We start from the raw sequence: 26,886 nt of genomic DNA on the forward strand, positions 1-26,886 counted from the left end.
TTCTGGTATCCCTGGAAAAAGGGGATCCTCAGCTATCATCATAGGGCCCTTATACACCTGGGGCCCCTGGGCAAGTGCCCATTAAGCCCATACGAAAAGACGGCCCTGATTACATGTCACAAAAGCATCTGCATGGGTCATTAGCAGCCATGCATTTCCCCTCGCAGATGTGCACCTGGTTGGCGCTATACTGTACTGACACACACCAACCTCCTGCTTGTGAGAGGGAACTTCTCAATGGAGATTTGCCCAATCACCTACGGGATTGCTGCCTATCACAGCTGATGCCAGTCAGGAGGAAAGTTGCTTTACAATCCTACTTCATATTAGGAGCAGCGCCTCAATTCATTCCATATTTCCCATTTCTCTTCAATAATCCTAAGTGAAAAAAATATATCTCTTATCTGTTTAGCCAGATCTGTCACTCATCCCATGTGTATATAACGCTCCCGCCCAGCTGGATACACAAACCCGCCCCTCCCAGGCAAAAGTGTTCCATGTGTATAACGTTCTACACACCCAACCCCCTTGACATCACCTCCCCCGCCCAGCCAGGGCTACAGTACACCATCCACCAATACTCCACAGCCACCATCCACCATTACTCCTGCAACCCCCCCCCCTGCCAGCCCCCCTCCCGAGACCCCCGCAACCCCCCCTCCCATGATTCGCGGGACCCCCGCGACCCCCCCTCCCGCGATTCGTGGGATCCCCGCGACCACCCCCTCCCGCGATTTGCAGGACCCCCGCTACCCCCCCTCCCGCGATACACGGCACCCCCGCGCCCCTCCTCCCGCGATTCGTGGCCCCCCCTGTGCCCCCCTCCCGCAATTTGCGGACCCAAGCCCCCTCCCGCGATTCGCGAACCCCCCCTCCCGTGATTTGCGGACCCCCTCCCACAATTTGCGGCCCCCCGCGACCCCCCCTCCCGTGATTTGCGGCACCCCCGCGCCCCCTCCCGCGATTCGCCGCGCCCCCTCCCGTGTTTCGCTGCGCCCCCTCTCGCGATTTGCAAACCCCCACGATTCACGGCACCCCCCTCCTGAGATTTGCGCCCCCCTCCCACGATTCCCACCCCCCCTCCCATGATTCGTGCCCCCCCCGCGATTCACGGCGGCCCCCCGCGCCCCCCTCTCACGATTCGCTGACCCCCTCCCGCGATTTGCGCCCCCCCGCGACCCCCCCCTCCCGTGATTCGCGGCACCCCTGAGATTCATGGCACCCCCGTGCCTCCTCCCACCATTCGCCGCGCCCCCCTCCCGTGATTCGCTGCGCCCCCCTCCCGCGTTTTGCAACCCCCCTCCCGCGATTCACGGCACCATCCTCCTGCGATTTGCGGCCCTCCTCCCGCGATTTACGGACCCCCCTCCCGCGATTCACGGCACCCCCGCACCCCCCTCCCGCGATGCTGCACAGTGTCCCCCACCCTCCTCTTTAGTCTCCCTTATGCCCACACACCCCTATCACTACCCAGCCTCCTGTTTTCCTGTGTCGTGACCTCCGCCAGTGGGGAGCCGCTGACTCAAAAACACCCTACTATACTATTGCACACACACATACCTAGAATTGAAAAGAATAGTTCCGAAACGATAGCGCCAGGAGACTGCTGCACTGTAGCCACCCAAGGATTACCACTCCTCATAGAAACAATGTAGCCAGAAAATGATGTTTACAGTTGCGCTGCCTCAGCTTGTAGAGATTCTTTCAGAACCTTGTAGACCCCAAGCTTAGATGGGGGGATGTATAAAAGAAGACAAAGGGAAGCTGGTCAGTTGGATGTCAATGGATTTTCATTCACACCAGGAGTACTCCGTAACTGACCTTTTCACTTTGCCCTATTTTCACATAAAGGTATCTTTGTTTCCCGTCAGGTCACCCGCTCATAGGTAGAAAGTGCTCACCTTGTATATGTGCCCTATGTGCATGTAAGGGTTTCTTTTAGTCACGATCTCCGTCAGGGGACATGGAGTGCTCACAGGAAACCAATGGATAAATTCCCAAAAATTTTATTCACCACAGGACAACAATGAAGAACGTCACACTTCCAGAAAAAGATACGATAAAAATTCCAAAAGTGTAATAAAACAGTCTATATCCAAATAGAACCAGAGAACCACTGGGTCCAATACATCAAACTTGATCTCACCCGGGAAGAGAGCCAAGATGGATGCCACACTGATGAAAAAAGTGGCCAGGGACTTCAGGGTTTCTCTGGTAACTATCCTCCTTCTCACCTAAACAAGACGCACGCACCTAACCCCCACACCCACAAATGTCACTGTACCCTCCACACTATCAATGTACATCTTACTCTGTAACCGCTTTTTAATGAAACAAAACAATACACACCCCCTTCCACATCATAGGCTCTCTATTTAACACATTTCACCTATAACTCAAGTTGCAATACAGGCATCTTACGTACAGATCTAACCATATTTCTCACAATACAAACGTTCACAAATTAAGGGGGCGCAGCCCCTTACGATGGTGTGAAGAGCGCCTGTTGGGCGCTATGAATCACCTATTATATATATATATATATATATATATATATATATATATATATATATATATATATATATACGTGGAAGAATAGACGTGTCACTCCAGGGGACTTTTTCAAAGAGGTTTATGAATCAAAAGAACACAAAGTTACATGGTAAAAGGTCAACGTTTCGATACACAGCGGTATCGTTATCAAGACAGCATGTAACTCACAGGTTTATGCCCGCACGGCGGCGGGACCACAAATATATAGCATGCTTTATATTTGTGGTCCCGCCGCCGTGCGGGCATAAACCTGTGAGTTACATGCTGTCTTGATAACGATACCGCTGTGTATCGAAACGTTGACCTTTTACCATGTAACTTTGTGTTCTTTTGATTCATAAACCTCTTTGAAAAAGTCCCCTGGAGTGACACGTCTATTCTTCCACGTATTTCATTCCTACTCGTTGGCACCCGGGGCAATTAACCACTGGATACTTGAGTGCCGGTTCGTTTGTTCCTTTTTTATATATATATATATATATATATATATATATATATATATATATATATATATATATATATATATATTGTAACTGTAAACTCACTGCCGTCAGCCTCAAATGTAGGCAGGGGTGGAAATTTTTAAGATACGATCCCAGTCATGGTCATTAATACGGATTTCTCCGATATATTTGTGCCTCTTTCCATTGCTGCATGCCTTATCAGTTACATGTTCTGTACACGCCCTTACTGTACATGGGTTCTGACTAGTTACCATAAATGAATATTCTGTAGCAGGAACTGTATTGTTGTTGTATTGCCTGGTGACTTATCCACTAACATCCATTTCTTCCGTGAGGATAAAGATGTATTGCTGACGAGATTCTCGTGGTGGCTTAGTGGTCGTATGTATGACGTCATTTACTTGGTTTTTTAGGAGTGACATCATATGTACGGCTGCTAAACTGCTGCATGATACCTCCTTCAACTGTCCTGGGAAAAGGTATTTTATTGTCTCATTTTCTGAAGACTGCTTACTGTATGTTCCATGTTGATGTCAATGTTATTAACGCACAATTAAAAAGCAATATCTACAAAAAGGTTTATATTCTTTATTAGGAATAGTGCAGCAATCCACACTGAGCCTACGTATTGTATAGACAAACAACGCTATTACTGTAATGGGAACGCAAGTACCAAGTATTACATGACTATATGATATGTCTAATATTATGTGACAGGGCGGCGAGTGGCGAACGGAATGGGTTCATTTGATCTACAGCAAGTTGGTCGACATGGTTCTAGGTCAACATGGGTCAAGATCAATATGGTTGTAGGTCAAGGTGGCGTTAGGTCAACATGGTCTAGGTCGCCAGTCAAAAGGTCAACATTGGGTTTTTCAATGTTTTTTGACCCAAATGTCGGCACAGTCGACATGGGCACGACGTGGACACTGGGCACACTATTTTATTCATCCATCACACCCTAATGGATGGTAGAACATGAAATACCGCCTGTCGGCTCAAAAAACAGTCAAAAACCCCATGTCGACCTAGACCATGTCGACCTAATGCTTGTGTCAACCTAATGACCTGTCGACGTAGAACTATGTCAACCTTGAGCCATGTCGACCAATCCCCATGTTGACCTAATGCTTGTCGACCATCATGCTGTAGACCAAATGACCGTATCCCGTGGCGAACAGCTCTGAATCAGCACCTATATCTGTTTGTAAGTGGTTGAAGCTATTCATGAAATTGTTGTTCTTTGAGGGAACGTTTTCTACACTGTTACTATGGACACTAACCTCTGTCATTGTACGAATATCAGCCACAGTCTATTATCAGCCGCAGTCTATTATCAGCCGCAGCCTGTTATCAGCCGCAGTCTGTTATCAGCCGCAGTCTGTTATCAGCCGCAGTCTGTTATCAGCCGCAGTCTGTTATCAGCCGCAGTCTGTTATCAGCCGCAGTCTACTATCAGCCGCAGTCTGTTATCAGCCGCAGTCTGTTATCAGCCGCAGTCTGTTATCAGCCGCAGTCTGTTATCAGCCGCAGTCTATTATCAGCCGCAGTCTGTTATCAGCCGCAGTCTGTTATCAGCCGCAGTCTATTATCAGCCGCAGTCTGTTATCAGCCGCAGTCTGTTATCAGCCGCAGTCTATTATCAGCCGCAGTCTGTTATCAGCCGCAGTCTGTTATCAGCCGCAGTCTATTATCAGCCGCAGTCTGTTATCAGCCGCAGTCTATTATCAGCCGCAGTCTATTATCAGCCGCAGTCTGTTATCAGCCGCAGTCTATTATCAGCCGCAGTCTGTTATCAGCCGCAGTCTGTTATCAGCCACAGTCTATTATCAGATGCTTTCTTGCTCTCATTTTGCACAAACCATGAACGGAGCACTATTAGAATATGTGACCTACATAAGGTTATATGGGCATAGTATATACCGTCTGCATGGTCACCAGAAATGAGAAATCCAAGGCTCTCTCTTGTTACAGATTGCTGAGGAGTGAATACATTGTCATAGTAAACAAAATTGTTTTACTCTAGGGCAGTGGTTCCCAAACTGTGTGCCATGGCTCCCTGGGGTGCTTTGGGACACTTGCAGGGGTGCCTCGGGTTGGTGGTACAAGACCAACTAAAATTATTTATGTCATTTATTTATGGACAAAACCAGTTCTGGTGACTACAATAATAAAATATTTGTACAAATAGAACCCTTTACAATATAACTGAACCAAAGATCACATATAAACAAAATTCACTTGATTTTATATATTTGTTGTACATTTTGGGGTCTAGGGGTGCCGTGAAAAAACTCTTGTACCGTGCCGTGATTCAAAAAAGATTGGGAACCCTGCTCTAAGGGACTGGTCATTCTGTTCAGTCTTCATTTAAAGCTTTTTAACTATGTCCTATCTACATGTTTTTTGCTATATAAAATTCTTGAAAACTCTATGTACTAAGGATACAAAATGCAATTCAACACTATGGGGGGGTCATTCAGCTTCCCGGATTTGGCCCTATTTGTGCATCTGCAGACCCCAAGAGTGAACGGCTTTGGCAAATCTCACGCTCGGGGGCGGACATCGGGTCTGAGCAGGGTAACACCCACTGTTTTATGCGCAATATGGTCCGCTGTACTGCGCATGCACAGAACCCGTATTTGGGGCTGCTGAGCATTTGCGCACAGAAAGGTATCACGGAGGGAGGGAACACCTCCCGATGGCATGCCTTCAGTGACTGGCAGGTCGGACTTCCAATAGAAAGTCATTGCCAGTCACAGTGAAGCCAGAGCAGTCTCACAGACCTCATCTGGCTTCACTTTAGACAGAGACAGTGGCGGATTTTACCTTGAGGGGCTGCAGCCCTGCAACCCATAGGTAAAAACCACCACTGGTCATGACTGCACATTGCACAGTGCAGCCTGCAGAGCGCCGAGCCTGGGACATAGAGGAGAGCGCCCGGATGATGCTGATCGGCGCTCCCCCTCTGTGTCCTGGGCTCGGTGCTCTGCCGGCTGCCCTGTGTGGTTTGTGTGCCTGGCTGGCCGGGGAGCCGCCGTATAGGAGGCAGTGTGCAGGTGGGGGGCACCCCCCTGTCGGCGGCCCTGAATGTCAACATTGTAACCATCATCATGCTGACTGCATCTTCAAGTTGCAGGAAAACAGCTATAAATGACATTTACTATATTATAAGTATGAGAAAAACTATTTGTGTAGTTTAAGATTTTTTTTTTTCATTTCGTTTTGCCAACTCCGACATTGGAAACAATTTAGCAGAACATTATTTCAGTACAAGCTAATAACCAGTACATATACAACAGTATATAGATATCACTGTCAGCACTGAATGCTGATAAAGGACATTACCACACAGAGCAGCGGACATTACATTCGAAAAAACAAGTCGCAATAAGATTTTAACATTTTGCCGGAGATATTGTGGAATGTAAGCAGCGACAATGGTGGTATATTAATCAATCTACAGTGTATCTACAAAATTAATTAGGTTTATTCATTTTTTATATGCATTATTGGATAATGTTGTTTTTGTGATGCTGCTGCGTTATTAATTGCCGTACAAACGCCGATATGAGAGTTTTTATGTTAATTACAGAATATAAACCCGCTTGTGAAATTCACTGTAATATGACTATTACAATAACACACGCTTATTGAAAATGAGTTTAAGAGTATTATTTACAAAACCGGCATAGGTGTTGGAATGGGAGGGGAACAAGGGGTGCCTCTCAAATATTTGACTGACTAGTGTTACAATGTGCAGTGTCTTGATGGAATAATCCCTTTTCCAGGTGCTCCACCTGCTCTCTCTGTCCACCTACAGGCCTTCTCCTCCTGCCTCCAGGGACCTCCTCCCCCCTATATCCGACTCCAGCCCCTACTGTGTGTAGTTACTGTGGGCTGGCCCCTCCTCTGTCACTGACTGTGTGCTCTTCTTACCTCCCATTTCATAAATCCCTCCCCTTTTCCCCCCCACCTCCAGATAGAAAAAAATAGAAAGCTATCTACAGTATATAAATACAAGCAGTGGTCGCAGTGGAAATTTTGAACTGGAGGTATGGAAAAGTTAAGAATGATTTTTCTGTGCGTGCCAGAGGCGCGCGCTCCAGAAAAGGGGATGTGGCCATATAAAAGTGGCCATGGTCACTTAAAAGGGGTGTACCTTTACGTACCACACCATATACACACGGAGTGATGCATATGTGCCAATGTATCACATTATGTCACACAGTATGAGCCAAAATTCAGGGACAGAGAGTGACAGCAGGGACATAGAGACAAATGCCCTTATTCTGGTTCACTCGCAGAGGCAAATTCCTTCTCAAATGGACAAAACCTTGTGCACTGCAGGTGGGGCAGATGTAACTTGTGCAGAGAGAATTATATTTGGGTGGGGTTTTACTTCAAAGTGAGATCTATATTGCAGTTTAAAAATAAAGCAGCCAGTATTTTCCCTGCACAGAAACAAAATAACTCTCTCAAATCGAACTTTCTCTGCGCATGTTACATCTGGCAGGGAGAGAGAGGGATGGCAGGGACAGAATGACAGGGAGAGTGAGGGACTACAGGGAGAGCGATGACAGAGAGAGTGACAAAAGGGACATACAAGTGGGAGAGAGAACAGCAGCAGGGTAAGATCACCTCACCTTAGGCTGTGATCAGCAGAGGAGGAAACTGTGAAGGAGGCTGTGGTCGGTGGCAACGGTGGTGCAGAGGAGGCTGTGGTCATCATCAGTGATGGTGCTCAGGAAGCTGTTGTCAGATGAAGCGGCAGAGGCTGTGATCTGCTGTAGTGCAGAGGAGGCTGTGTTTGGGACAGAGAAAGTGACAGCAGGGTTAGAGAGAGTGACAGCAGGGTTAGAGAGAGTGACAGCAGGGACAGTGACAGCAGGGACTGAGAGAGGGAGAGCAGGGATATAGTGAAAGGGAGAGGGAGGGCAAACAGATGGATGGCAGGCTGAGAAAGGCAGGGACATAGTGACAGGGAGAGGGAGAGCAAGGATAGGGATGGCAGGGACACAGGGAGAGGGACACTGGGATGGAGAGGCACAGCAGGGACACGGAGAAGGCACAGCAGGGACATGGAGAGGGTTGGAAAGAGGAACAGCAGGGACATGATGAAAGGGAGAAGGAGGGCAAGGAGAGGGATGGCAGGGAGAGAAAAAGCAGGGACATGATGACAGAGAGAGCAAGAATAGGGGTGGCAGGGACACAGGTACAGGGGAACAGTGACACGGACAGGGACAGAGAGAGGGACAGCAGGGAAATAGTGAGGCGGGATTCAATGTCCACCTGCCGAACAGCAAAAATGGGGTGTGTCTGTGTAAATGGCCGTGGATTGTCGAGATTCGACCGTGATCATGACAATTCATGGCCGTTATCGGCAAAATGGGCCCCACAGCTTTCAAAGTCAGGCCAGTTCTGTTTGTCTGCCTCTTCAATGCTGTCAGACAAGACAGAAATAGCGGCGGGGATTGAATACCCCCCTAAAAGGTACAGTAAGCGTAGAGGAGAACTCAAGGAAGACTCAATCTTTTTTTAAAGATTTATTTGAAATAGTACTTAAAGATCTCTGAATCTATTCATGTAAATCAAACAATTAATCCCGTGGACTGAACTGCATAAACGTCTCTCATCTCTTGCCCTACAGTACACGTTAATAACCATATATATGCTTGATTTATTTTTTTAAATGACATTTTTGCATTGATTACCCAATTATCCACAACGTGTGATGGAATGGCTAGGAGAAGAAACCAGAAGGACATACTGAATAGTGCATTAACATGGAGGACCATTGCCCAGCCTAAACCATAACAATTATTTACAATGTTTTCATTTTAACTTGGCGCTTAATGGTTTATTTATGAGTTTATGAGTAACAGCGGGAGTCGTTTAAAGCAGAATACATCACTGCAGCTGTAACAGAGAACGTCTCATGCCGTTATTGGAAAGTGGGGTCAACTGAACTTTTACCATGGAAACCAAAATTGATTTTGAAACTGTTATATTTGACTGCTGGGCCCTTTAGCAGGATACATCACACGTATATATATATACAATGCTAATGATCAATATGTTTATGTACCCAAAAATAACAGTATAAAGAGTATCTAAGGAATTATCCCATCATGATAATGTTAAACATTAATTCATGGGTATGGGTCATAGGGTCGACAAGAATGTTGACAGTCATTCGGTCGATCACTAAAGGTTGACATGCATCAAGGTCGACATTACTGGAGGCTGACATGGGGTTAGGTCAACAGGATCATTCGGTCGACACAAGATCATGTCGACATGAGGAAAGTCCGCAGTCAAAAGGTCGACATGTTTTTTTTTTACTTTTTAGTCCTGCATGTCGACATGGACACCACAACATTGCACCGCGTCCCCTCACATGGCACGCTGCACTCACCATGCTTCGAGAAACAGCGCCTCGCTGCGCTCAGCACACTATTTTATTCTCCCTCCACGCCTTAGTGTATGGTAGGTCATGAAATACCGCCTGTCGGCACATGTCGGCTCAGAAAAAAAGGGAAAACACCCATGTCAACCTTTTGACTGTCAGCCTTCCTCATGTCAACCTAATGCATGTGTCAACCTAATGACCCTGTCAACCCAGCCCCATGTCGACATTCAGTCATGTCGACCTTCCGTGGTTGACCTAATGATCCTTTCGACAGAGTGACCATTTGCCTCGTATTCTCTTGCTCCCCTTTAAATGCACTGTTGACACCTATTGCCTTTGACCCCCATCTGCTGCACTTTGGGGTCCCTGAAGAGAACTACCTTGATTTAATATCATAGCGCTAGGGTTGGTGCAATGTCTTTCCCGTACCCTAGGTAAGTTTTGAGCCACAGTGCTGCCTACATGAGGTACAACCCCGAGAAATGAAACACCAGAAATCCACGGGAGCAGAATGGGATTTAGCCATTGGTAATGATAACGATGTTTTCTCCCTGTGATGCACTAATATATTTCCTTTCTGTGCAGAGAATGGCTCCAGGTTCTGCATCAACGGTAAATTACGCCGATCCAACACTCATGCCTCAAGCCAATGAGGATCCTATAGCAAGTCAAAGAATTATCAATTCTCAATTCAAATGTTATGAGAAAATGAAAAGGGACGCGCCATACTCAAAGCCAGGTACAGAACCATTTCCTTACACTGTTTACAGCTGGTGGTTTATCTTGTCATGATAGAACCTTAACATGTGCTTTGTGTTACTTGCATCTGGGTAAAAACAGCAAATAGTCCAATTATGTTCTTACTGTATATGTGCATAAAAGACTCCTACTGGCTAGTGTCCCAGAACGTCCGGGGGATGCTTGCAGCTGTGGTTCCGGTTGATAGATCTATAGTGTCTATATAGGCCAGGGATGGGGAACCTTTGGCACTCCAGCTGTTGTTGAACTACACATCCCAGAATGCTTTGCTACAGGTTTAGCATTGCTAAATAGCAAAACTGTAGCAGTGCATTCTGGGATGTGCAGTTCAGCAACAGCTGGAGGGTCAAATGTTCCCCATCCCTGATATAGGCAGTAATTAGGTTTACCCCGAAAGGTCGACATGCAATAGGTAGATACGGTCGACATCCAATGGGTCGACAGGGTCAAAATGTCCACAATAAAAAGGTAAACACATGACGAAGTCGACATGTTCTTGTTCTTACTTCACCATCCATGTCGAGGGAGAATATAATATTGGGCCAAACGTAGCAAGGCACTGAGCCCAAAGCATGGCGAGAACAGTGAGCCATGTGAGGGTACGAGTCCCACTAATTTGGGTTCCATGTCGACAGTTGTTGAAATTGACAACAAAAATGTGGAAAACTCACCTTTCAACTCCCTTTTTCATGTCGACATGCTGGGATGTGTAGTTCAACAACAGCTGGAGAGCCAAAGCTTCCCCCCTGCCTGATCTACACTGTCTATATACATAGGTGAACCTGCTGGGTGGTCTGGGGGTGCAGCAGACCACCCCATTCGTCTGTTAGAGCCAGGAGCTGTTGCCAGGGGGGAGAGTGGCCCCTCAGGAGTGTAGAGTCTCTGTAAAGATACAAAGACCATGCGCCCCTCCAAATATGGCCACCGCCTTGTTGGGGACAGATGCTAGAGGTGCTCCTTCATCTCTAACATCGGACAGGGGAGAGCAAGGCATCCAGCGGCGCTACCCAGAAGTGTGGATTCTGGGGGCACTGGCCTCGCTGTACCCCTGCAAGCCGGCCCGGTAATGAGGATGCAACTCCTTTTGACAACGAGCATGTAATCTCTTATGGCAATGTGCATGTAATCACCATGGGCAACGAGGCTGTACCCCCTGGCACCGAGCATGTAATCCCACATGACTACAAGCATTTAATCCCATGTGACAACGAGCATGTAACCCCCCTCCCAGTGGCAACAAGCATGAATCCCTGTCAACGAGCGTGTAACCCCTGGCATTGAGCAATAAACCCCAGGCAAAAAGTATGTAACTTCTGGCAATGAGCATGTAACTCCTGGCAACAAGCATGTAGGTAAGCAGCACTTATGTGGCATAATATTTATTAGGCATTATGGTGTGTGGTGTAATTTGTAAGGGGCATTACGGTATGTGTTATAATGGGTGAAATTTAATAGGATGAGAGATTCAGAATGTCTTACCAAATCTCTCACTTTCTGAGTCTATCATCCTATTAAATTTCACCCAATATGTTTTAGGCATTAGGGTGTATGGCATAATACAGTACGTAATGGGCACTATGGTGTGTGGCATAAACTGTAATGAGCATTACAGTGTATGGCATCATATGTAATGGGCATTATGGGGTGTGACATAAAATGTAATAGGCATTATAGTATGTGCCATAATATGTAATGGGCATTATGGTCTGTGGCATAATGTATAATGGGCATTACTTTGTGATGGATAATGTGTAATGGGCATTACGGTGTGCCTAATCCTTGCGCTGTATCCAAGGGGCTCTACCTGGCGCAGTGGGTCTAAGGCACGCTAGATGGCGCAATGTGTATAAGTGGCTCTACTCTTTTGTGTAATGTGAATATTGCAAACTACTGTGTGGTGTAATGTAAATTGGTACTATTATTTGGCCACGCCCCTTCCCGCAGAGCCACGGCATACATTTGGCGCACACTGGCCCTGTATTTACTGTGTGGCGGGATCAAAATGTCAAGTTACTGCACTGCTGCTACTGGGTACATTATGCTATACATTATAGATTTACTACTACTTCTGGCATTATCTGAGGTGATCAGCTGAGGAATGGACTTCATGGTGGCTGTCTATCTGTATTGCAGGCTGTGCAGTAGCTGGCTGTGATGCTTGAATTTGGACAGAGAACAAAGGGGAAATTTACTAAGATCCAATGGGTATGAATGTAATAATTTGTACCCATTCAATGTAAGATATTTCCCTCTAAAGGTCCATACACACTATGCGACTATGCCCAGCGTGTATGGACAGCGATGATGTCAATCATCGCTGCGGGGAAAGCCGATCAGTGCATACACACTGAGCGGCTTTCCCCCTGCCCGGCGCCGTCAGCGGGGGGGAGGACGGCGTTGCATTGCGGTAATTTGTGCAGTCTGAAAGGTGCAGCGTGAATCTACCGGTTCTATTGAACTGGTATTTCTAAACGGTAATAAAGCAGGGTCCTACCCGTTTCAGACCCTTTTTTTTCATCCACTGTTTTCTATGGGTTAAAACAAGTTCAGTGTTGTGAAGGAACAAAAACTGCACTGAAATACCATTTAAGGACAAAAACTGCACTGAAATACCGTTTAAAGACATGCGGTGTGAAAGGGGTATTAGCTGGCAGACCCGTTTTTAGAAACGTTTTAAAATACCTGGTCAAAGCCAGTTTTGCGGTCTGAAAGCAGCATGAGTGGCAGCTGGGAGCTGTCCATGGTGCTGGAGGATCATGCACACAGGGGAGATTGTTCAGGTAAAACCACACGTTCAGTGACACAGAGAGAAACAATCTGTACAGTTTATTTGGATACAAAAGTCCTTCATTTTCTCTGACACCAAAGTGTGCAGAATTCTGTTATTTAACCGGTTAATTGATGAGAGGAACATTTTAAATAAAGAATGTCTAATCAAATGACTATAATATATTCAGGCAAGAGCTAATCATCTTTTTTTGGAGTCACAAGCTTGGTGTCATTTAAAAATCATTTATGAAAATTACATCGTACACAAAATAGGCCTCATGAGTCTTAAGACAAACTATTGGATTGCTTTGTGTGACTGTCAGTCATCTGAGCAGGCCCTAACAAAGTCAGATGTAGACTTCAGCACACAAAACTGACCCAATCACGGCCCTTTCCCTGACCCCAATCCTCCTGAGCCTGTCAATCAGGCTTAGAGGGCACTGTGTGCAAGATTTCTGCACATGCTCTGCACCCCGCCATCAGACTTGTATGCTAACAACATAACAGTAATAACAGTGTTGGCAGCTATGATATCCTTGTAATCTTTCCTAATACGAATTGCGTTAGCGGACATTGGGCCTAATTCAGCTCCAGTTGTAGTTTTGCAAATTTTCATAAAACTACAACTGCTGGAGGTAACTTGTTTGGGGCCACCCCACACACCGGGCCCCTAGCTGTGATGCATTTGGAAAAGTTTGCAAATGCATCGCTATTATACAAGTGCTTCAGTAGGTAACGAAGCGCCCAATTATTACCGGTAGCCCCCTAGCTTCGAAGCCGGATGGAGATCCGCCATCTTTTGGATCAGAGCTGCTGCATATAACATCAAACAGCCGCCATGCACCGCCGAACGCTCCCACAATGCACCGCCGCCCCGCAAATGCTAAGTCAAAGCCCCAACGCTGATTTGCGATTTTCACTGCGATTTGCTGACTAAAGCTGAATGAGGGCAGGCAATCATTCCAACTGTAATGTTACCGGCTGTGTTTGAAAAATGAGCCGATAGGTGGTTAGTTTACCTCTCTCCAAGGCTAAGTACATAGGCCCCTGAATTAGATTATCTTGTACATGTCCTTACCCGCATATGTGTCTTTCTTCTGTTGAACAGGGCTGTATTGTAATCGGACTTGGGACGGATGGCTGTGCTGGGATGATGCCCCCGCAGCGCAGAACGTAACGCAGAACTGCCCGGACTACTTCCGAGATTTTGACGTAACAGGTAGAGTATTGCTTTTATGCAGCCAACAGCCAAACGTATCTTATACTTTACTAGGAACCATTTACCAACAATGGCGCTGGAACCAATAGCAACCAGGCAGCAGTAAGATCTATTTGATCTATTCCAATATACAGATGGAGCCTCCGTTTTTCATTGCCGGCACCCACCAGAACCTCTCCTTTGGCGAGCGCCGGCGATAGAGACTGGGACGCACGTGCGTCTCACTCGCGCGCGCGTCCCAGTATCATGGCAGCTGGGCAGCGTTTCCCTGCCCGTGCGCCCTGGCGGGAGCCATCCACTGGCAAGAACTAGGCCGGCTCCATCTGTAAGGGTAGATTTACTAAAGCCTGTAAATCAGATAAGGCGATGTTGCCTATAGCAACCAATTATATTTTTGCCACCCTTTCTCTGTTGCATTGTAGAAAATAAAATAATCTAGTTGGTTGCTATGGACAATACCTCCACTTGTGTGTTTTAGATATTGTTGTTCATCTACCCTAGACCAGTGTTTCCCAAAATCAGTCCTCACGGCATGCTAACACTGGATACACACTAAATAATGTGTGTACCCAGCGATGGCGCAATGCGATGACACGATACATCGCACTATTTGTACACATTGAATGACGCAGGGGATGATAGCGCCAGGTATTGTTGCCCACTTCATTGAATGTGCATGCTGCCGAGTTTTTGCGATTCACTCCGAAACTATATATTGTCCGATTAATCGCCTATCTTAAGAGGTTTTAAGGATGGCCATACCTCGGTTATTTTTATATAACCACCTGTGCTCATGCATGGCTATCTCTAAAACCTGGATTTTTAGGGGTAAATAGACTAAAGCTTCTAAAATTAAAAGAGATTATGTTGTCCATAACAACTTATCAGATTTTGTCTATCATTTATCAATTGCATCCTAGAAAATGATCAATGGAATCTGGTTGCTACGGGCAACATCATCTCTTTTCATTCTTAGAATCTTTAGTAAATATGCCCCTTAGTGTGCTCTGAGGACTGAGGTTAGGAACCTCCTGGGTTCTACAAAGAAATGTTTCTGGGAAGTTGTACAATGTTAGTTTACTTTTACCCCTTCCCCACTGCAAAAATAACCCGGCTCGACCTGGGATGGCGTGCAGTGTGAACCGGGCCACCAAGAGGGGTGGGGGGTACTTTTTACCCAGGCCGGAGTCTGATGTAGGGGCCTGGGGCCCGCTCCCCCCCCCCCCCCCATTGCAGGGAGCCGGGCAGTGGGGAGAGAGATGACAGGGTGCCGCCCCCACACACACACACACACACACACACACACACACTTGATGTGCTGCTCCTCCGCCCCGCCCCGCCCCGCCCCCTAGATGACATCAGCAACCCGGCATTAAGCCAGGTCATTGTCAGCAGCAAAAAGCACAAATGCTGAACCGTCCCCGGGATGGACCCGTGTCCAAATCTCAAGTGCGACCCGATATTTGCGATATGAAAGGGGTATTTGTGTGGCAAACACATGTAGTTGTGTTTATGGTTTTGTATATCATTATTTGGTAGTTTAATAACATGGTTTAATATTGACACATTAAAGTCCCATTATCAGCTAACTGCTTCATTGTATTCTCCTGATGGTTTCTTTCTTTATTCAATTATAAAATTAGATTATTTCATTTGGTTATTAAATTATTAATACCGACCTTGTTGGCAAATCCAATCATGCTTACAAGGGACAATGCTTGTCTATTTATAACACACACACACAGGGCTAGACTGGACTGAAGTGGCCGCTAGGGAAAGTCCCCAGTGGGCCCCACTACGGGAGACCAGCACCTGTCGCTAAGGTCAGATTCCAGACAGTGCATTCAAATTACAACTCTTTTTATTTTTTTTAGAGGGTCAGTGACACGAAGAGAAATGTAAAAGGGTCCGAGTTTGCCCTAGGTGCAGGACGTTGGCTGATCTCAGATGTTTTCTTTAAAGTGGCAATTGTGTACAGGGCATTATTTTGCCTTGTATATGATTTCGGCCAGCATTCATCACCTCCAGCAAACTCTGCCTTATAACATTGGGTTTTGATCACTTTTTTTGTTGTCAATGTCAACACCTGAAGAGATGGCCCCCGAATTAGTGTCAGTCATTGCATGTTGATCTTTTGTCAATGTCGACCTATCAAGGCACTGTCGACCTGTCATCCGGATACCCTCACACATACACACACATTCGTCCTATAAATAAATACTTGTCAGCAGGTACGTTTCTTTCAATAAGTTTTGAAATGCTCTTATCGGAGGCGTAAGTCTGTGAGACAATGGAGTCATCTGCCACCGGGCTCCTGCTCCCAAGGGGGCACCTCTCCTCCCCTGCAAGTTTGAATCAGTTCATTGAAAGCAGTCAATATTGCTTCTGTGGCTGACTCCTCCTCCTAGCAGGACAATAGACACATATGCAGCAGTAAGATATATTGATGGTGTTTAAGCATGTAATAATGATAATCGCCATATAACAGACACGTTCCTGTTCCTACCGCCATCTGCTCCCGCTCAGTTCGGCTACATCAGGAGAGGCAGGACACATTGTAACCGCATAGAATGCTCGGCTGAGGTACAATATGCGGCGTCTCTGCTTCCAGTAACCAAATGAAACATTTGTTTTCCCATTCATGTTTTACCACACACAGATGTCAGCTGAAATAGCTCCAGGCGTGTTCCACAATGCTCAATATGTTCATTGTAAATATGATTTCATTGAATGATGTTTTGATCCGGGACATTCTCACTATGGGCCTTATTTTGGTTCACTCTTTCTGACAAAATCCTTCTTAGATGGACAAAACCATGTGCACTGCAGGTGGGGCAGATGTAACATGTGCAGAGAGAATTAGATTTGGGTGGGGTTTTACTTCAAAGTGAGATCTATATTGCAGTGTAAAATCATGCAGTCAGTATTTTCCCTGCACAGAAACAAAATTACTCACCCAAATCTAATTCTCTCTGCACATGTTACATCTGCCCCCCTGCAGTGCACATGGTTTTGTCCATCTAAGAAGGATTTTGTCAGAAAGAGTGAACCAAAATAAGGCCCAATGAGACATGTAACAGAACAAGGACAGCTAAATAGGGATACTGAGAAGGAAGAATAGATTCAGAGTCAGCCCAGTGCTGTATGGGCGGGATGTACTAAAGGGAAAATGCGGTAAAACGGGGGTTTTAACGCATTTTCCTATTTACCATTACCCAGAGGGTGGCGATACCCTATAGAAGCCTATGGGCTTCTATCGCCGTCCGCCGTCCGCGTACCCCCCCCTCCCGTCCTCCTGATCTCCTCCTCCCCCAGCAGGTGTCACAGCTGGGAGGACATCCGGCTGCAGGGGGGAGGAGGAGACGCAGGGGGACACTGTCAGCCGCTGGGATGTGACGGAGACCCCCGCAGACCACATCACAGGTATCGCGGGGGTCTCCGTCACCGCAACCCGATGCCAGCCGCATATGTTAGTACATATCGTGGTGGCTGTCAGGTGAAGGGCGGCGATGTATATTAATACATCCCGCCCTATGTGCGTTCCATAATTGTGCTGAAAACCAAAGTCACTGGGGGAAATGTACTAAGATGGGAGTTCTACTGAAGGTGGAATGTTGCCCCTAGCAACCAATCAGATTGTAGCAATTATCTTCAGGAAGGTACGAAATGAATACAGTAAGAAGTAGAATCTGATGGGTTTCTATGGACAACACCCCATCTTCAATAGAACTCCCATCTCCCACTGAGACCAGACAGCAGAAAAGGCCCCAAAATGTAACATACCACACAGTATATAAAGCATACCTCCCAACTGTGCGATTTTTGTTGGACAGCCCTGTTTTTGGGGGGACTGTTCCGTGTCCTGCACAGGGACGGCAGTGTCTCGCAGTGGGGGGAGGGGGGTAGTTGGGAGACCCCCCCCTGCCTGCCGCTGCTAGGCATGGTGCACCGAAAACAGCAACTATTCGGTGAAGCAGCACTGGCCATGCCCCCATGGTGACTAGAAATGGGGGTGTAGTTTGTGGCCACTGCATCCCTTTAATACCACGCCCCTTCAGCATAGACCACGCCCCCTTTTCAGGCGCACGTATGCATCCCGATCACTGAACTGGGATGTTGGGAGGTATGTATAAAGGGGATACAGTCATTGGGTCACCACCAAGTAGGTCGACAAGCGATAGGTCGACATAACTATAGGTCGACATGACTATAGGTTGACATGCAGAAAGGTCAAAAAGACTTTAGGTCGACAGGGTCATTAGGCCAACATGGGTTAGGTCGACAGTGTCATTAGGTCAACATGTTTATTTATTTATTTTACTGTGCTTTGAGCCGACATGTGCCGACAGGCGGTATTTCATGCCCTACCATCCACTAAGGCATGGTGGGAGAACATAATAGTGTGCACGAAACATGGTGAGCGCAGCGCTACGTTTCGGTGTCCATAGTGTGCTGAGCGTAGCGAGCCATGCCAGGGGACGCGGTGGTATGTTTTAGTGTTTATGTTGACACAGGGTTAAAAAAAAAAAAAAACACGTCGACTTTTTCACTGTCGACCTTACCCATGTCGACCTAATGACCCTATCGACCTAACCCATGTTGACCTACTGACTCTGTCGACCTTACCCATGTTGACCTAATGACCCTGTCGCCTTACCCCTGTCAAACTATGACCCTGTCGACCTAACCCATGTCAACCTTAAGTCATGTCGACCTTTGTGCATGTCGCCCTTAACTCATGTCGACCTAGTGGTGTTGACCTTAAGCTTGTCTAACAACTTGTCGTAGACCAAATGATCCATACCCGTATAAAGAGTTACCAATAACTTAAATATATGTTCCTATGCTGCAAAAGAACATGATATTTTTACATTTTCTTTGCAGCTTGTTACAAGCTATGGTCCTGTTATTGTTGCCATGGTAACATTACGATCACACCAGGAAACAGAACAGGACTATTTAGTAGGCAGCAATGACAGTATTATTATCATTTATTTATATAGCGCCACAAGGGTTCCGCAGCACCTAACACAATACATACAATAAAAAAAATATGGTTCCAGACGGTAGGTCGTCAGTACCTAGGTTTACAGTACATACAACCATTATTGGTCGACATGCAATATGCAATATGACAACACATGAAAAAGGTTGACATGCACTAGGTTGATATTGACAAAAGGTTGACACAAGCAAAAGTTCAACATGCCAATGGTAGAAACAGAAATGATTCTTTTTTAAACCGACTTCTTTTCCCTTACACGATCCGGCACAGAGTGAGCCGAGCGCAGCACACTATTGTGGTCCATGTCAACACAAGCAGCAAGAGCACATAAAAAAAAAACCTCTTGTTGACCTAGACCCTGTCGACCAATCACTGCACCTCTGGGCCAGCACCTGTAATGCCTCCGCAGTTACCTGCGGCTTAAACGTCTGCTCTCCCAACATATCTGTCATGATAGTTTTTTGTGCGAACCGTAAAGCCGACAGAACAGAACATTTCCCTTTTCCACCTGCTCAGTGCCAGAAAGTAATGTGTCTGTAGAGGTGTGATTTGGATGCCCAAGGACGTCCTTGTGTTCTTGTATAAACCACCTGCCTGTATGGAAGTGCTGTAAATATAAAGATGGGGGGGGATTCAAGTGTATTGCAGGCGTTGTGTTGCTCCTATTCAGATGTGCATAGCCCCCAGGGCTGACATTACTGTAATATTGTTCTATCACTATGATGGTCTGGTAACCAGCGATTTTATAATTTAGATAACTTTTTGAACATAGTAACCCACCGGGGCGCTGAATCCGCAGATGGGGGGGTTTCGGCCGTACGGCCGCAACCGAATGGATGTGTCAGCGATCACATCCATTTCAATGCAGATGCCGCCATTCGCACAGCGCAAGGGGGCGGCCGTTCGATTGGTGGGCGGCATGTAAGCGCTCGGTAATCAGCAAATTTCCACTGCTTACCCGAGCCGTGCTGAATCACCACGAGGCTCTGACATCTACTAAATAAATATATGTAAATATATAAACACACATATAGTATAGAAAGTACTAACAAAAATATATTTTATGCAATGTAATACATTTCTAAAATTGAAGTAAAAACAATGTAATGTGTTGGACTATCTGCAACTAAGGAGGTTCTTCTAGTTCAATCGGTTCGCACGTGGGATCGATTTCTAGCATCTGCATGTTCGCCATCCCACTCACACCTGGCATTGCGGGCAGGGGGTGGCGGCGGGGGGCAAAACCAATGGGAATGCCCAGCGTTTCATGGGCGTTCGAATAAAAAAGCTGGGCGTTCCTATGGTAATGGCCCGGGGACGCGGGAGCGGGGGGCAGGCAGCAGATGATAGCGGATGTCAGCCGCCGGCCCGCTTCCCCCACAAGGTTCCACCACAGAGGTGTCTCAGATCTGCGAGTGCTGGAGAAATCATTTTATGGTCGCCATCGAGTGATTTATCCCCGCACCCAAGGCTGCGAATGGAAGATTATGCAAATCATCCATTTGCAGCCACGCGGGGGATCGCGGCGTGCGAGAGGGGCGAGCGGCGAACGGTGCCTGTGGGACTCGCAAGGCTGTGAAATTTGCAGCCTTGCGAGTTAACCAGAATGAGGTTCTACTGTGAGTACAGATGTGTCAGATAATATTTAAAGATCGTTCGTAAACTATGATTTCTTGCTTTGTTCACCTGTCCGTAACTAGAGGTGGGGCGAGCGGTCTCAATGCCCAGGATGAAAGACCTAAGGAACGGCACTGTCAATGACCCGTGGCATCTGGGTGCATAGAATGCTGCTACCTGGTACATTCTAAGAATGCTCTGGGAGCTCAGCCCCTCCCTTTACTATAGGCATCAGCCCCGCCTCCTCATTGTTTGACATCATTACCAATCTAGCTGGAGCAGTCTGTTGCAGGCCTTTATATTAGTTACACACCTTTGTTTTTTCATAATTCTATCATTAAATATTACATTTTACATACCAAATTATATTACAGTTATGACTGAAGAGTATTAAAATGCTAAGCAATGGCCTAACTCCTACATATACAGCCAGCGATTAATTATGTCTTGATATTGCTGAGAAGTTGTTAATTCCCTTTTATATGATTTTAATATATTTTGTTTAAATACATTATTTATATTTAAACACTAACAAATACAATATACGAATGAACCTATGAATTATAAATGTGTTGAGCAAATAAAGAATGAGAAATGTTTAACAAGTAGCATAGCTGTGCAAGGCAAATGGTGATTCTTTCATAAACTTTTCAGCATTGTGATTGGTTAATGAGTTGCACAGCTATGCTTCTCCAGCATACATACGGATGACCAGCAGCTGGGAAGCCTGTATTATGATGGAGGGAATTCCCATTAGACATTATGCCATACACCGTAATGTTTTTTTTGGTACCAATTTGCATATGTACGGCACCGTAGGGAAATTGCATTGCATGCGGTTTCTTGCGTGTGATGCGATAGCATGCGAAGCATTTTTCCTATTTAATTTATTCACTGCTCTCTGCCCCGTGGGTGCAATGCGATCGCATCTGATCTCACGGTATGCAATCGCATGCGATTTTATAGCTTTATAGAACTGATGCTGATTTTAGTTCTACCAGCTATACCCCTATTTATGCTGTATTTTATCACCACACCCTGTACGTTACCTTGTAATTAGTTTTTTGTTTGCTATGTGCAGCGCTGCGGACACTTTGTGGCTCCTTATAAATAAACAAACTACTACTATAGCTTGAGATGCCATTTACTGTACTATACACTTCTATGCGATGCAATGGGATTTAGCGCCCCCCCCCCCCCCCCCCCGCGCTATCCACACCACCCCGAAGTGTGGCAAGCGCAGCGAGCCCCAAGAGGGGACACGCAACGTGTCCTCCCGACCATTTCATACCCCCACTATCCACATCGGCGTGGAGTCGATTTTATATAGTGTGGCGAGCGCAGCGAGCCACTGAGCCCAAAGCGTGGCGAGGGGACGTGGATTACGTTACATGTATTTCGCATCCCCTCGTGGGGCTCGCTGCGCTCGCCACACTATATGAAATCAACTCCACGCCGACGTCGATAGTGGGGGTATGAAAAGGTTGGGAGGACGTGATCCACGTACCCTCGCGGGACTCACTGTGCTCACCACGCTTCGGGGTGGCGTGGATAGTGGGGGGGGGGGGATAAATCCCATTTCATTGCATAGAAGTGTATAGTAAAGTAAATGGCGCATGCGATTTTGCGTGCCGTGCGATCACCTGCGATGCGATCGCACCCGCGGTGCAGAGAGCAGTTAATAAATTACATAGGATCATCGCACGCAAAAACCGCATGCGATGCGATTTTCCTACGCAGAATAGCGCACTAAGCAAATTGCTTAGTGGGTGCCGTGATAATACATAAGTACCGTTTTTATACTTTAGGCCACACACCATAATGCCCATTAGACATTATGCCACACACCGTAATGCTTTTTTTTATACTTTATGCCAAACCCCATAATGCCAATTAGACATTATGCCACATATCGTATTGCTTATTTAACTTTATTCCAAACACCATAATGCCAATTGCACATCATGCCACACATCATAATGCTTAATTAACTTTGTCATACCATAATGCCCATTGCACCACACACCATAATGCCTAATGCACAATATGTCACACACCATAATAGGGGTACCCATGGCTGACAGTGGGGGGATGGAAATAGCTGACAGTGGTGGGTTGGAGTGGGGATATGGATGGCACAGATGGAAAGGAGGACATGGCTGACACTGGGGGGGTGGACATGGCTGAAACTACAGGGGATAGAAGGACATGGCTGACACTGGGGGACACTACGCTACTCCTGTGGGCATTGTATGCATAATCTGCGCTAGTCCTGTGGGCATTTGTGTGTAAGGAGAGCTATCCTGTGTGTATTATGTACCTGGCGCAGTGTGTCTACCTATATCTGGTGCAGTGTGTACAAGTGGCACTGTGTGGTGTAATGTGAATAACAGACACTGGCATGTGGTGTAATGTGAATTGGTACTATGACCACGCACCTTCCCCAATGAAGCCACCCCCCTAAGTTTTTTACACACGCTAAACCTATTTTATGTATGGTAGGGGGGCACCACAATGTCTAGTTACAGCACTGCACTGTAGCTAAACCCAACCTTAGAAATATAAGCTCATGCATTCTCCTCTGTGCATCTTATTTGAATATAAATGAGAACTTGGGCAGTAAATGTGAGGGAGAAATGTGCATTCATGAGCAGAAAACCCCTTTAGCAGTTTACCATTTGGTTTTCTATTGAATAACTAGACTTACTAAACCTTTGCCGCTCATGTCTTATGTTCCTAAATCTGAAGAAATATATACAAAAGTATTAATGTTTATCTCAATTACTGGGACTAGAACAGATTGCTCGGGCACAACCAGTCTGGAGCCTGAAATATAATCTGCTTTTCTATTCGAGGTGAAACTGACTAAATGCATAAAATCTGGATGATTAAACGTCTTTCAGCCACTGTGGGCAGAATTATAATGTATTAGCCGCACATAGCAAACTGGTAATTTGAAAGAAAACTTTAGACTCTATAAACATTTAAATGAAACACAGAGGTGAATGAAAACATTATTTCTGGGAAACACATTACACATGAATGACAGCTACAAAATGGCCCCTATTTACAGCGAGATGCTTTCAACTCTCCGAAAAATACCTTTAAAGTGTTGAGGTAAATTTATGAAAGCTTCTAAAAATGAAAATTGGTGATGTTGCCATAGCAACCAATCAAATTCTGGTTATCATTCTCTATGATGCGTGTTGACGATTAGGCCTTCCTCGGGGAGAGTGGAAGGCCTGAGTGCCGATATGCGTTGGAGATAGATCTGCACCCACTTTATGAGACCACCAGCACCACTGAGGATGGGACAAAGGGAGAGCGGGATCTTGCAATAATGCTCTCCTGCCAGCCGCGCCAAAGTGTTGATGCGCTGTGGGACACCTGGACATTGCCAACTGCATTACAGAATCTGCAACAAGCCTGTCCGCAAGGAGGAGAAGGATGCTGAGGGACACAAGAGGTCAGGTAAGAGTGCAACGTGGCCAGGACGGGAAGCCAGCCTCCCACGACACATTACCTGATTTCGGGTGGGATGTAGTAAAGAAAAAATGTGATAACCCCCCCCCCCCCCGCCACACACACACACACACATATATATATATATATATGTACACGGTCTATACACAGGCATTATGATCAATAAAGAATAAATAAAATCCAGACACGGTATATTGATTAATACATTATCTCCTATGCACTGTAATGCAGGTCTTATTAACCATTTCAGTTTTATTACAAAAAACTTTCATCAGAACCAACAAAAGATTTTTATAATAAAACTGAAATGTTGACTATTAATGGTTCCAGCACCATAATTATTACTGATATTACTACAAGTCTGAGTAAGTGCCGCCTTGCCCCCTTCTCTACATTTGGACCACACTACTGGGCCTAGGAAGGCACCCTGGCAATAGACACTTTATCACTTCACCGAGCTTAATAAATCTACCCATCACCCCTATTATGGAAATTCAGGCAAATAAACTTTCTGCTGCCCTTAGGGAACTGTTCGATATACAACAGGAACTAGATCAAACACGGGACACTAATCATCAACTCCTTGCTAAGTTGGATGATTTGGAAAATCGCTCTCGTCGCAATAATCTTCGTATAGTCGGCCTTCCGGAAAGCCTTAAGGGTCCAGACTTATACACTTTTATCAGCTCTTACCTTTTACAAATTATCGACTTATCCTCTGATATTCCCAATTTCACAGTGGAACGAGTGCACAGATTGGGTCCGGTTCGTGATTCCAAAAAACTGCGCACTGTTATATTTCGGTGCTTAAATTCAGTTAATAAATCTGCCATTTGGGTGGCGGCACGTGAAATTGACAAAATTGAGTGGCAGCAACATTGTCTTTTCATTTTTCAAGACTACTCTGCCGAAGTCTCACGGGCCTGAAAAGAGATGTCACCGGTGTGTTCTAAACTAATTCAAGCACAACGTAAATTTGCCCTCCTGTTTCCAGCCAGACTTCGCATATTCACTGAATCGGGATTCAAGGACTTTTCTAAACCTGCAGACATCTTATCCTTCTTAGAAGAATCTGACGCTTCCCAACGAGCCTCTTCTGTTTAATTGGTCCATGCTCTTCTGTTCGAACTTCGACTAATAATGGACTGTTCAACATACCATTGCTCTACTACGATGCCCGACTTCTACCTATGTTGATGACACCTGTACTGGGCTAAGTATAGCTGTCACATATATTATCTGTCTGCCTTATCTTTATGTCTTGGCCTAAAATAAGTTCTTTCATTTGATGTTTACCATTTTGTGAATATTCTGACTGCATTTATTTACCTTATATTGGCAGTTGCTGTTTTGTTGAAAATTCCTACAGGGGTTTGATGTAAGGAGGCCCCAGATCCTATTGTTTACTACAGTATGGAATTTCCTTACTTATATCCCCTTATTTTTGTATTTCTTACATCCCTGCATTTTTATAGATTTAACAGCCCCACAGTTTTCTCCCTTCCTTTTCCCTGCCCTCCCGTACTTCTAATTACATTAATGAGCTTAGTTCAACAGAGTATCTTCACAATTATTATCACATTATTTCTAGAGTTATTGTACTAAGTGCATCAGATCTGTGACCGCTCATTTGCAATTGTTATACTCCTGGGTGGTCTGCTCGCTGGTGGTCTGTTTAAGGCTCTCTCCATTATACATCATGGCTAACCTAACTATAACTCCTGGAACGTCCATGGCATTAATTCTTCAGCAAAACGCCGTAAAATTATATCATCTCTTATAAATTTAGCCAGATCTGTCACTCATCCCCTGTGTAGCTAACATTCCCGCCCAGCAGGATACACAAACCCGCCCCCCCCAGGGAAAAGTGTTCTACACATCCCACCCCCTTTACATCACCTCCCCCCGCCCAGCCAGGGCTACAGTACACGCCCACCATCCACCATTACTCCACAGCCACCATCCACCATTATTACCGCACCCCACCCTCCCCTCTGCCAGCAAACCCCCCCCCCGGACACCCAAGACCCCCCTCCCACGATTCGCAGCACCCCCGCGACCCCCCTCCCCCCATTCGCGGGACCCCGCGACCCCCCCTCCCGCGATTCCCGGGACCCCCGCAACCCCCCCTCCCGTGATTCGCGGCACCCCTCGGGACCCCCGATTCACTGCGTCCCCCCTCCCGTGATTTGCGGACCCAAGCCCCCTCCCACGATTTGCGGACCCCCCCTCCCGCTATTCCAATCGGCATGGAATGAATATGTCCAATTCCCAACATCAGGAAAACCCAGCCCTTTATTGGCGAACAGCGAAGGCAGTGCTGAGAGGCAGATTACTATCTTATATGGCTCATCACAACAAGCATCACCTAAATAAAATACGTGATGCACAGTTATTGTGGGCAGAATTATCTCGAGCCTACGAGGATATGAAACGTACTCCCAACCCTGCTCATTCTGCTAAATTTAGATATTGCAGGATAAACTTAGACTCTCTAGTCCAATTGACTGGAGATAGACGGATTAATAATAATAAATATCAATTCCACCTACATGGTAATAAAAATAGCAAACTTTTATCTAATCTCTTGAATGGTGAGCGGTCC

General features: G+C 46.0%; 1 protein-coding gene across 1 annotated transcript in view; it reads left to right on the top strand.

Annotated features, from left to right (window-relative positions):
* The window catches only part of CALCR (calcitonin receptor), a 173,907-nt gene that overhangs the window by 24,603 nt on the left and 122,418 nt on the right, over positions 1 to 26,886 (top strand). The window contains exons 3-4 of the mRNA XM_083189448.1: positions 10,015 to 10,168; positions 14,066 to 14,176. Of these exons, the coding sequence (XP_083045574.1) occupies positions 10,015 to 10,168; positions 14,066 to 14,176 (265 nt within the window). The remainder of the gene's footprint in view (positions 1 to 10,014; positions 10,169 to 14,065; positions 14,177 to 26,886) is intronic.

This window comes from Crinia signifera, chromosome 5 (assembly GCF_055691185.1).
Source record: "Crinia signifera chromosome 5, ASM5569118v1, whole genome shotgun sequence".
In the NCBI taxonomy this organism is placed as follows: Eukaryota; Metazoa; Chordata; class Amphibia; order Anura; family Myobatrachidae; genus Crinia; species Crinia signifera.